Source organism: Callithrix jacchus, chromosome 8 (genome assembly GCF_049354715.1).
Source record: "Callithrix jacchus isolate 240 chromosome 8, calJac240_pri, whole genome shotgun sequence".
Lineage (NCBI taxonomy): Eukaryota > Metazoa > Chordata > Mammalia > Primates > Cebidae > Callithrix > Callithrix jacchus.
Genome location: NC_133509.1, coordinates 109,032,271 through 109,044,516, shown reverse-complemented (window position 1 = coordinate 109,044,516; position 12,246 = coordinate 109,032,271). Strand labels below are relative to the sequence as shown.

The 12,246-nt window shown below is 43.8% G+C and overlaps 1 protein-coding gene across 7 annotated transcripts in view; it reads right to left on the bottom strand.

The window, feature by feature from the left end:
- LIN52 (lin-52 DREAM MuvB core complex component) overlaps positions 1–11,920 on the bottom strand; it is a 124,710-nt gene extending 112,790 nt beyond the window's left edge. For 5 of the 7 annotated variants that reach the window (XM_002754102.5, XM_009006336.5, XM_078335439.1 and 2 more), the window contains exons 1-3: positions 11,883–11,920; positions 3,151–3,225; positions 306–343 (exon numbers count right to left, since the gene is read on the bottom strand). In XM_002754102.5, coding sequence (XP_002754148.2) covers positions 306–343; positions 3,151–3,225; positions 11,883–11,913 — 144 coding nt within the window. In that variant the 5' untranslated portion in view covers positions 11,914–11,920. The remainder of the gene's footprint in view (positions 1–305; positions 344–3,150; positions 3,226–11,882) is intronic. The other 2 variants (XM_035260999.3, XM_078335438.1) reach the window with 1 other exon arrangement.
- Between the last annotated feature and the right edge of the window lie 326 nt (positions 11,921–12,246).

Genomic DNA, 12,246 nt, shown 5'->3' with positions numbered 1-12,246 from the left:
AGGTCAGGTGTTCGAGACCAGCCTGGCAAACATGGTGAACTCTGTCTCTACTAAAAATGCAAAAATTAGCTGGGCATGGTGGTGGGTGCCTATAATCCCAGCTACTTAGGAGGCTGAGTCAGGATAATTGCTTGAACCTGGTTAAGTGGAAGTTGCAGTGAGCCGGATCGCACCACTGCACTCCAAGCTAGGCAATGAGTGAGACTCTGTCATAAATAGAAAACTAAAATAAAGAAGAGAGAGCTACGCTTTTACCCAGGAGTGAAACTTTGGATAGACCTCAGTAGATAAGGGATATTACTTACACTTTTGAAGGAAGCCGCAAATTCAGCAACACCTGGTACTAAACAGAAAAGCAACACATTGTTTATTCAGTAAGTATGACTGCTCAGGCATAGAGGATTCAAATAATAACAGCTTTGTCTGTTTTCTTACAGTTTAGAAGAGAGAGAATAAACCAATAATTATAATACTATTTCAGCACTCAAAGAAAGATGCCAGGGCTATGGGAAGACAAAAAGTGGAAAGCTAAGTCAGACACAGGGGCATAAAAAGCTTTTCAGAGAAAATAATGCCTCAACTGAACTTTGAAGAACCAGGAGTTAGCTGGTTGGGAGGGTGCTAAGATACAGTATCTCTTACCAGAAAGTATAAACTGCCTTTTTAGAGGTGCTGTTCTGTCAATCCAATTTTATTTATTTAAATTTCTCACCCAAAGAGTCACATTAAACGGCAGAAAAATAAACATTAGGGCTGGGCATTTTGGGAAGCCAAGGCAGGAGGATCACCTGAAGATCCGCCTAAGCAAGAATGCAAGACCCCAGTCTCTACAAAAAAATGAAAAAACTAGGCCAGGTGCAGTGGCTCATGTCTGTAATCCCAACATTTTGGGAGGCTGAAGCAGGTGAATCACTTGAGCTCAGGAGTTGGAGACCAGCCTGGGCAATACAGTGAAACACTGTCTCTACAAAAAATACAAAACTTAGCCAGGCATAGTGATGTCCTAGCTACTCGGGAGGCTTGAGCCCAAGAAGTTGAGGCTGCAGTGAGCCATGATCACACCTCACCTCTGCACTCCAACCTGGGCAAGAGAGCAAGACCCTGTCTCAAAAAAAAAAAAAAAAATTAGTTGGACATGGTAATGTACACCTATAGTCCTAGCTACTCAGGAGGCTAAGGCAGGAGGATGGCTTGAACTCAGAAGTTGGAGGCTGTAGTAAGCTATCATCATGCCATTGCACTTTAGCTTGGGTGACAGAATGAGACTCTGTTTCTAAACAAATAAATAATTAAAATAAAAATTTTAAAAATAAAATACTGTGGGCCAGGTGCAGTAGCTCATGCCTATAATCCCAGCACTTTGGGAGGCCGAGTTGGGCGGATTGCCTGAGCTCAGTTTGAGGCCAGTATGGGCAACATGGTGAAACCCTGTCTCTACTAAAATACAAAAAATTAGCCAGGCATGGCAGTGTTCGCCTGTAGTCCCAGCTACTCGGGAGGCTAAGGCAAGAGAATTGCTTGAACCCAAGAGGCAGAGGCTGCACTGCAGTGACCTGAGATTGAGCCACTGCACTCCAGTCTGGGCGACAGTGCAAGACTGCTTCTCAAAAAAAAAAAAAAAAGATAATGTTCAATCTTACCAAAAAGGAAATGCAAAATAAAAGTAATAGATTAGTAACATCTAATACTGGCTAGTATATGAGGAAAAGGGCCTTCATACAGGTAACCTCTTCCATTTATACAAAGATATGTGTACAGGGGTATTCACTGATAAACTGTAAAATCAAAAACTAGATAATAGCCCAGGTACAGTGGCTCACACCTGTAATCCCAGCACTCTGGTGGCCAAGGTAGAAAGACAACCTGAGCCCAGGAGTCTGAGACTAGTCTGGGCAACATAGTGAGACCCTGTCTCTACAAAAGAAAACAATTTAAATAGCTGGTCATGGTCATACATGCCGGTAGACCTAGCTACTCAGGAGGCTGAAGTGAGAGGATCACTTGAGCCCAGAAGTTGAGGCTGTAGTCAGCTGTGCTCAAACCACTGCATAAAGCCTGGGTGACACAGTGAAATCCTGGCTCAAATTAAAAAATAAAAAAAATAAAAAAATAAAAAAACTAGACATAACTTAAGTTTCCAAATAATGTATGAATACATAAACTATAGTATATCTATACAATGAAATACATTTAAAAGAATGAAGTAGGCCGAGCAGGTGGCTCACGCCTGTAACCCCAGCACTTTGGGAGCCTGAGGCGGGCGGATCAGGAGGTCAAGAGATCAAGACTAGCCTGGCCAACATGGTGAAACCCTATCTCTACTAAAAATACCAAAAATTAGCTGGATGTGGGGGCACGTGCCTGTAGTCCCAGATACTTAGGAGGCTGAGGCAGGAGATCTGCTTGAACCCGTGAGGCAGAGGCTGCAGTGAGCTGAGTGTACCACTGCACTCTAGCCCTGAGCAACAGAGCAAGACTATGGCTCAAAACAAAATAATAATTATTGTTTAAAGGCTTCTTATTCTCTGAGTCACACTGTGTTCCAAAAATATTAAACCACCAAACAGTATTCTTAACACTGGACTTCGGTCTCTTCTCTTTTAAATAAAATAAATCTTTAATCATTTAAGTTAAATGATAATGCTTCAGGCTGATCCAATGGTAGTGAATTATCAGAACTTTGTTTTTTTTTTTGAGATAGAGTCTCACTCTGTCACCCAGCCTGAAGGACAGTGGCACAGTCTCTGCTCATAGCAGCCTCCGCCTCCTGGGTTCAAAAGATTCTCATATCTCAGCCTCCCAAATAGCTGGGATTACAGGCATGTGCCACCATACCCAGCCAATATTTGCATTTTTTTTAGTAGAGATCGGGTTTTGCCATGTTGGCCATGCTGCTCTCAAACTTCTGATTCTCAGATGATCCTCCCAACTAAGCCTCCCAAAGTGCTGGGATTACAGACATGAGCCACCAGGCTCAGCCAGTTATCAGAAATTAACATTAATGTCACTAAGGTTGGTATACAAACCCCCACTGCTAACTAGATTCAAAATTAATAAAAATTTACAGAATAAATGATAACTCTTTAAAAATCTCCCAAGGAGCATTGTTTCTCCTGCATTGACTCTGATTTAAAGAAAGCAAAAACTTACATTGTTCTGGCCAAAGATCTGGTGAGGCACGGTCAAGTTTTTCAAAACTTAGCAAAGATGCTTCCAAATCTGTCCCTAGAACAAAACATCCAGATGAACCAAGAAGACAGAAAACACATTAATTTATATGACACTTCAATCTCAAAGAACATAAACTGGAACACTCACCTGCATGTCTAGAGATATGAGTTCTATAACTATGGATGCCACTGGTCCGTGATAGAATACAAATAAATCACTCTCCCTTACCAAACTTCACTCTTTCAAACTATGAATGGGAATGATATTTTATCAGGGGTGTTAAGAAAAATGAATATCAATGAACCCACCTGCATCTTCCCTCAAACTCCTGTGCTTTCCTCCAGTTACAAAGAATTAAGTGTTCCTGCTTCCATGAAACAGACTCTTATGTTAGCACTCTAGATGCCATCTCTTCTTGCTTTGTCAAGGACATCATTTGAACATCACTTTCTCATGCACCATCAGTTTCTACCTTCTCTAGGCTTATGCTCAGTAGCAAGCCTGTTGCACAATTTCTGTGCTTAAAAAAAAAAACAGGGCTGGGTGCGGTGGCTCATGCCTATAATCCCAGCACTTTGGGAGGCCGAGTGGGCAGATCACGAAGTCAGGAGTTTGAGACCAGCTTAGCCAATATAGTGAAACTCCGTCTCTACTAAAAATACAAAAATTAGCTGGGTGTGGTGGCACGTGTCTGTGGTCTCAGCTACTCGGAAGGCTGAGGCAGAAGAATCACTTAAACCCTGGAGATGGAGGCTGCAATGAGCTGAGATCATGCCACTGCACTCCAGCCTGGGCGACAGAGTGAGACTCCATCTCAAAAAAACAAAACAAAACAAAACAAAACAAAAACGTCAGGGCAGGTGGGGTGGCTCATGCCTATAATCCCAGCACTTTGGGAGGCTGAGGCTTGAGCTCAGGAGTTCAAGACAGGCCTGGAAAATTAGCTGGGTTTGGTGGCAGGAGCCTTTAATCCATCCCAGCTACTCAGGAGGCTGAAGCAGGAGAATCACTTAAATCCTGGGGGACAGAGGTTGCAGTGAGCCGAGATTGTGTCACTCCAGCCTGGGTGACAGAGCAAGACTCCATCTGGGAAGGGAAAAAAAAAAAAAAAGACCAGCCTGGCAACACAGTGAAATCCTGCTGGGCATGGTAGCATGCTCCAGTAGTTCCAGCTACTCAGAAGGCTGAGGTGGGAGAATCACTTGAGCCTGGCAGGCCAAAGCTAATGTGAGCCGTGTTTGTCCCACGGTACTCCAGCCTGGATGAGAAAGTGAAACACTGCTTTAAAAAAAAAAAAAAAAAACAGGTCGGGCGTGGTGGCTCACACCTGTAATCCCAGCACTTTGGGAGGCCAAGGCAGGTGAATCACAAGGTCAGGAGATCGAGACCATCCTGGCCAACATGGTAAAATCCTGTCTCTACTAAAAATACAAAAATTAGCTGGGCATGGTGGTACGTGCCTATAATCCCAGCTACTGGGGAGACTGAGGCAGGAGAACAGCTTGAATCAGGGAGTCAGAGGTTGCAGTGAGACGAGATCACGCCACAGCACTCCAGCCTCACAAAAGAGCAAGACTTGGTCTCAAAAAAAATAAAGAAAGGAAAAGAAAACCAAAATCCCTCTCTCTTGATCCACGACCTTTTCCATACCCTCTTCACTGCAAAAGTTCTTGCAATGTCTTTTCTGCTGTCTCTACTTCCTCACATCACTCTCTCTCCTTAATGTACAACAATCAGGCTTCTCTCCCTACATACATATAAACTGCTGTTGTCAAAGCATCTACAACCTATGTTGCCAAAACAATGGTCACTTCTCTGTTCTGTCTTTTTTCAGATGGAGTTTTGCTCTTCTCTCTCAGGCTAGAGTGCAATGGTACAATCTTGGCTCACTGCAACCTCTGGCTCCCAGGATCAAGCAATTCTCTCCTGCCTTAGCCTCCTGAGTAGCTGGGATTACAGGCGTGTGCCACCATGCCAGGCTAATTTTCATATTTTTAGTGGAGCCAGGATTTTGCCATTTGGCCAGTCTGTCTCAAACTCCTGACCTCAGGTGATCCACCCATCTAGGCCTCCCAAAGTGCTGGCATTACAGCCATGAGCCACCATACCCGGCCTGTTTTGTCTTATGTGACCTCTTTGAAGCAAACACATACCATTTTCCTTGAAACACTACTCCCAGCTTCTATAAAACTACTATGCTGGTTTCTCTCCTACTTCATTGACTTTCCTTTTTCCTTTTCTTTTTCCTCTAAGGCCCCATTCTACTCTCTAACTCACTTAGTCCCATAAATTGATACGAATGGGAGACAGGGAAATACTGGGTAGAAGAGGGTGGTTCCCCAGCAAAGGCCCCACACTTAAGCCTGGAAACCTGCGGCCTGAAATGGGAATAGACATTCCTGTTTTCATGCTCAAAAGTTGCCTTTTGGCCCACCATGCACCACTATTCTATACCCATATAAACCCCATATCTCAGGCTCTACAAGATGAACAGATGGGCAGAAGAACTGCAGAACACCACATCAGAAAGAAGAGGAGCATCTGAATGCCCAGAGGAGTTTGACTGGGGATGGTAAGAGAGGATTGGAGGCTGAATGGCCAAACTCCAAGGGAAAATCATCTTCCTACTCCATCCGCTTTCCAGCTCCTCATCCATCCCACTGAGAGCCACCTCCACCAGTCAGTAAAATCCCCACATTCACCATCCTTCAAGTCTTTGTGTGACCTGATTCTTCCTGGACACAGACAAGGACCTGGGTACCAAGAGGGCACTGAGCCACTTAACACTTAAGCATCTGCAGACAGCAAAGCTAAGAGTGCATTGGCCAGGCGTGGTGGCCTCCCAGCACTTTGGGAGGCCAAGGCAGGTGGATCACTTGAGGTCAGGAGTTCAAGACCAGCCTGGCCAACATGATGAAACCCTGTCTCTATCAAAACTACAAAAATTAGTCAGGCGTGGTGGCACATGCCTGTAGTCCTAGCTACTGGGGTGGCTGAGGTAGGAGAATCACTTGAACTTGGGAGGCAGAGGTTGCAATAAGCCTAGACCACACCATTGCACTCCAGCCTGGGCAACAGAGTGAGACCCCATCTCAAAAAAAAAAAAAAATGCCCACTTGGGCTTTGGGAGTCACAGGCACCCACTCCTAGACGCTACTGTGGGGCTGGAGCCTAAAAGAATTTGCCCTGACTCCTACACCTGCCCAACTGCATGTTCCCACTCCCACAAGAGGTTTGAGTACACACAGACAAGCCACACCCCGTCACATGTCCTAGGGTCAGGGAACTCTCCTATTTCGACATGAGGATTTTACCTTCATCTGCATGCCAATGTTCCATATTTATATTTCTAGTCCCAATCTTTCTAAATAACTACAAAGGTTTATGTCCACATGGTTACTTGAATCCCTCTCTATTTACAAATATAAAAAACTGGCCGGGCGCGGTGGCTCAGACCTCTAATCCCAGCACTTTGGGAGGCTGAGGCAGGTGGATCATGAGGTCAGAAGTTCGAGACCAGCCTGGGCAACATGGTGAAACCCCGTCTCTATTAAAAAATACAAAAAATTAGCCAGGCATGGTGGCAGGTACCTGTAATCCCAGCTACCAGGGAGGCTGAGGCAGGAGAATCACTTGAACCCAGGAACAGAAGTTGCAGTGAGCCACGACTGCACCACTGCACCCCACCTTGGGCAACAGAGCGAGACTCCGTCTCCAAACAAAAAAACAAAAAACACTTACGGCCAGACACAGTGGTACATACCTGTAATCTGAGCGCTTTGGGAGGCCAAGGTGGGTGGATTGCTTGAGCTCACAAGTTTGAGACCAGCCCGGCCAACATAGTGAAAACCTATCTCTACAAAAAATTAAAAAATTAGCCAGGTATGGTGGTATCAGCCTGTAGTCTCAGCTACTTGGGAGGCTGAGGTAGGAGGATGGCTTAAGTCTGGATGCCAAGGCTGCAGTGAGCTAAGGGCATGTAGCTGCACTCCAGCCTGGGTGATAGAGCCATACTTTGTCTGAAAAACAAAACAAGACAAAACAAAAAACGGCCCGGTGCAGTGGCTCATGCCTGTAATCCTAGCACTTTGGGAGGCCAAGGTGGGTAGACCACCTGAGGTCAGGGGTTCGAGAGACCAGCCTGGACAACATAGTGAAAACCCGTCTCTGCTAAAAATGCAAAAATTAGCCAAGTATGGTGGCAGACATCTGTAATCCAAGCTACTTGGGAGGCTGAGGCAGAAGAATCACTTGAACCTGAGAGGCAGATGTTGCAGTGAGCCAAGATCGTGCCACTGTACACCAGTCTGGACGACAGAGCGAGACTCTGTCTAAAAAACAAAAATACCACAAACAAACAAACAGAAAACCCACTTAAACCTAATTATCTTAAAAACCATATTCCCCCAATCCAATCTTCTCCCATCTCAAGAAATAGCACCACCATAAACCCCAATTCTCAAATCAAAAACCCAGGTATCATCCTTTATACTTTCTTTTCCTTCATCCTTCCATAACCAATCCACCAGTAAATCTAGTTGCTTCTTTTTTTTTTCTTTTTTTAAATTAAATCTAGTTGTTTCTACCTTTAAAATACCCCCTGAAATCAAATAATCCAAGAAACCATCACTTATTTCCTGGACTACTTCAACAGCCTCTCGACAGATCTCTCTGCTCCCATTCTTACCCTTTCCTCTTCATGCCCCCAAATCTATTCTCCATAAAGTGGCCAGAATTGATTTTTTAAAATGTCAATCAGTTCATGTCACTCTCCAGCTTAAAGTTCCTCCAGCTAAATCCATCAGTGTATATCTACCATGCTCCATAAAATCTTACATGATTCAGCCTCTGCCTAATTATTTGACATCATTTCCCTTCCACTCTTACCTTGCACACAGTAGTACTCAATATTAACATTTGTTGAGTTGTTACTGTATGCTCAGTATGCTAACCAGTTGCATAACTAGTTCATTTAATGCTATAAACAGCTATAACATTTTCTGGGTAAGCCACATCTTTGGAAGTCTGGAAAAAACAACTATAAACTCACTCCCCAGAAAATATACATACGTACAAAATTTTTCAACATGTACTTTTCTCTAAACCGTATTTGTTTTGCCAAATATCCCAAAGGAATTTCCAATGGCATTTTAATTGTAAAGAACTCAACTAATATATTGCCTTAACTAAAGCATCTAAAATTAGCTTTTTTTTCTTATCAATTTTGAGGAATGTTACTGATGGAAAGCTCAACCATAACAAAAATAGTTATTGGGCCAGGTGCAATGGCTCATGTCTGTAATCCCAGTGCTTTGGGAAGCTGAGGCAGGAAGATTGCTTGAGCCCAGGAGTTTGAGACCAGCCTGGGCAGAGTGAGACTCCATCTCTACAAAAAATAATACGGTGGCTCATGCCTGTAATCCCAGCACTTTGGGAGGCCAAGGTGAGTGGATCACCTGAGGTCAAGAGTTTAAAACCAGCCTGAGCAACATGGTGAAACCCCATCTTTTTTTTTTTTTTTTTTTTTTTTGAGACAGAGTCTTGCTCCATTGCCAGGTGCCAGGCTGGAGTGCAGTGGCGCGATCTCGGCTCACTGCAACCTCCGCCTCCCGGGTTCAAGCAATTCTCCTGCCTCAGCCTCCCGAGTAGCTGAGACTACAGGCACGCACCACCACGACCAGCTAATTTTTGTATTTTTAGTACAGATGGGGTTTCACCATGTTCGCCAGGATGGTCTCGATCTCTTGACCTTGTGATCCATCCACCTCCGCCTCCTAAAGCGCTGGGATTACAGGCGTGAGCCACTGCACCCGGCCGTGAAACCCCATCTTTACTAAAAATACAAAAATTAGCCAGGTGTGGTGGCATGTGCCTATAATCCCAGCTATTGGAGAGGCTGAGGCATGAGAATCACTTGAACCCAGGAAGCAGAGGTTGCAGTGACCCAAGATGGTGCCATGGCACTCCAGCCTGGATGACAGTATGAGACTCCATCTCAAAACAAAATAAATAATAACAAAAATAAATTAGCTGGGCATGGTGGTGTGAGCCTGTAGTATCAGCTACTTGGGAAGCTGAGATGGAATGATAGCTTAAGCCTTTCAGTGTGCTGGGAGCTATAATCATACCACTGCATTTCAGCACCGGCAATAGAGTGAGAGAGACCCTGTCTCTAAAAGAAAATTTAAAAAAAAATCATTGAGGGTAGGATCTATAACCTACACCGGTGACCTTATGATACCACAATCTGGGACAGAACTCTGCTGTGAGTCTTACTCTCACAAATTAAGTAATTAGATGGCTGTATTTGAATTTCAGTTTTCTCCTTTTCAAAGAAGTTCCAGCAAATTTAGCATGAAAAAGACAAAAGAGTAAATAAAAAACATTTTTAAATCAATATTGTTTGAATTAAATTTTAAAGACAGTGACAGGTGGAACACTAAAAATAGAAGTGAGAGAGCTAGGCCATGGAATATTTTAGAATGAGTTACTTATTTAGAAGATGAATTTAATTAAGTTCAAAGTGCTCGACTTGATTTTGTCAGATTAAAAAGAAAAGATTAGGTGGAGAAGAGTGAAACTCTGTAAGAGATAAGAATGAAAACTTAAAAAATAAAGAGTGCAAATAAAGTGACCATAAAGATGGCTAGAAGACCAAAGGAAAAACATACAATGTTTTTAATACTCTTCCTGGCCAAAGAAAGGAAACTAAATTGAGAAGACAGGGGAAAAAATCCAACTCAAGAAACACATCTTTAAAATCCCCCAAATCTGTAAAAACAATTTAAAAATAAACTAAAAAATTTAATAACAATTACCTCTACTTCTATCACTTGGCTTTGTTATTTTAAATTGTGGTGAAATATACATAAATTTGACCATTTTAACAACTTTTAAGTATACAGTTCAGTGGTATTAAGTACATTAATTGTGCAATCATCAGCACATTCATTTCCAGAATGTTTTTCACCTACCTAAACTGAAATTTGGTACCTGTTAACAGTAACTCCCTATTCCCTCGCCTTGCTTTTTAAATGCCCTTCTTTCTGGCAAGAGAAGGACATTTCAGCAAGAGAGCACCCAGGCAGGAGACTCTCTTTTGACTCCAAACATCCATAATTTCTTTTTTGTTGTTGTTGAGACGGGGGTTTCGCTTTGTCACCCAGCCTGGTGCAGTGGCATGAACATGGTTCACTGCAGCCTCCACCCCAGGGCTCAAGAGATTCTCCTGCCTCAGCCCCCCAAGTAGCTGGGATTACAGGTGTGTGGCACCATGCCCAGCTAATTTTTGTATTTTTTTTTTGTAGAGACTGGGCTTCATCATGTTGTCTAGGTTGGTCTTGAACTCCTGAGTTCAGGCAATCTGCCCGCCTCAGCCTCCCAAGATCTTAAAACTTAAGATCAAGTAATATATTATTTCTGCATATATCTAATCAATCTTTCAATAAATGCTAATTAAAGACCTACTGTTCACCAGGCACTGTGCTAAACCCTGGGATCCAACTATAAACAAGACAAACTTGAAATTTATAATCTAGCATAAAAGGGGCAAAGTTAACAGAATTACTATGCTGACAAGGAAGACACTGAGATAATGAATAATGGTGGGGAAGAGCGACTCCAGATCCTGTGTTCTAAGAGACTCTTTGGGAGGTGACATCTAAAAAAAGATCTGAAATTGAAAAAAAAATATTTATATGTTTGAGTAATCTTTTGGAATCTCAAAGCACCTAGCATTATGCGTTTCATGTAGCAGGTACTTAATAAAGCTCACCTTGGCTTCAATTTCCTCATTCCTGTAATGAACTTTCAAGATTCCTTCCAAATACAAAATGTGTTTGTCTAAGGGAGGGAAACCTATATATCAATGAAATCGATATATATAGTTGGGATGGGAACGACAGAAACAAAAATGAGTTTAAAAATGACTGCAAGACCCTAACTCTCTAAAGCAGAACCGAGACCAAAAGCATAGGAATATACCAAGACAACCTAATTGTTACTTGAAATGACTTGCATTTTACAATACATAAACAGAAATCGTTCATTCACTCAGCCTGAAGAAACAACACAAAAAGCAGATGCAAAAGAGGTTGCGACCTGTGCAAGACAACACTTAAAAGCTCAATACTCATTCTCCTCGCGACTCTCACGGTGAGGGGCCGAGAACGTCCCCCGATTATCTTGCTGCCACGGCAGTGGTCCCAAACAAGAGACAGGAGAGAGATCATGTTTCTCTTGCGGTTCAGTATCGAGATGAGGTCAGCCAGCAGCCACTGCTAGAGTTTGTGAGAATCGTTCCATCCCTGCGCTCAATCAGAAGAAAACTGATCCCTCAGTGTGATACTCCAAGGAGGAGACTAGTTTAAGGCACGTCCTTTCCTCCACTAACATCTCCTCCGAGGCTCTCAGCCTCACCCAAATAGAGACAAGGAAGGATCAGGGCAACCCCCTGTCCTTTTACCCAAAGTGAGTCCCTCCCTGGTGCCCTCCTCCACACGCCTGGTACAGAGCGGGGAAACTGGGCACCTCCGGAGCCGCTGTGAAGAACCAGTGAGCTGAAGACGGCGATGGATCTCAAGAAAAAAAGTAAAAGGGAAAGGAGAAGAGCCCAAGAAAGAAATGTATGTTTGAGGGGCAGAGACAGAGTAGACGTTGCCGGTAGAGCAAAGAAGGAGGCTGCAGGCAAAGATCTACAAGCCGGCTCTTACCGTCTGTGGGAGACGCCATCTTCCAACCCATGTCACGTGACATGGCCAACCGTCGGCGGGAAAACGAGGATCCATAAGCCACTCCCCCAAAGAGAAACCCTATCCCCAACTCACAGCCTAGTCTCATTCCCTCGCCTCATAGGGCAACATTTGCCTATCCCCGCCCCTAATTATAGCCACGCCCCTCGCGCAGTTGTTGAGGTGGAGCGACTGCAAAATTCTTGGAGGGTCTTATTTACTTTTCTCGGTGAGAGGGCGGGGCCTCGGTTGCGCCCTTGGCCAATCGGAGTTCCGGGTTAGGGGGCGTCTTCCCCGTGTGCACAGTATGGAGTGTCCAAGTCAGGGGCGTCTTCTCTACCTCCGC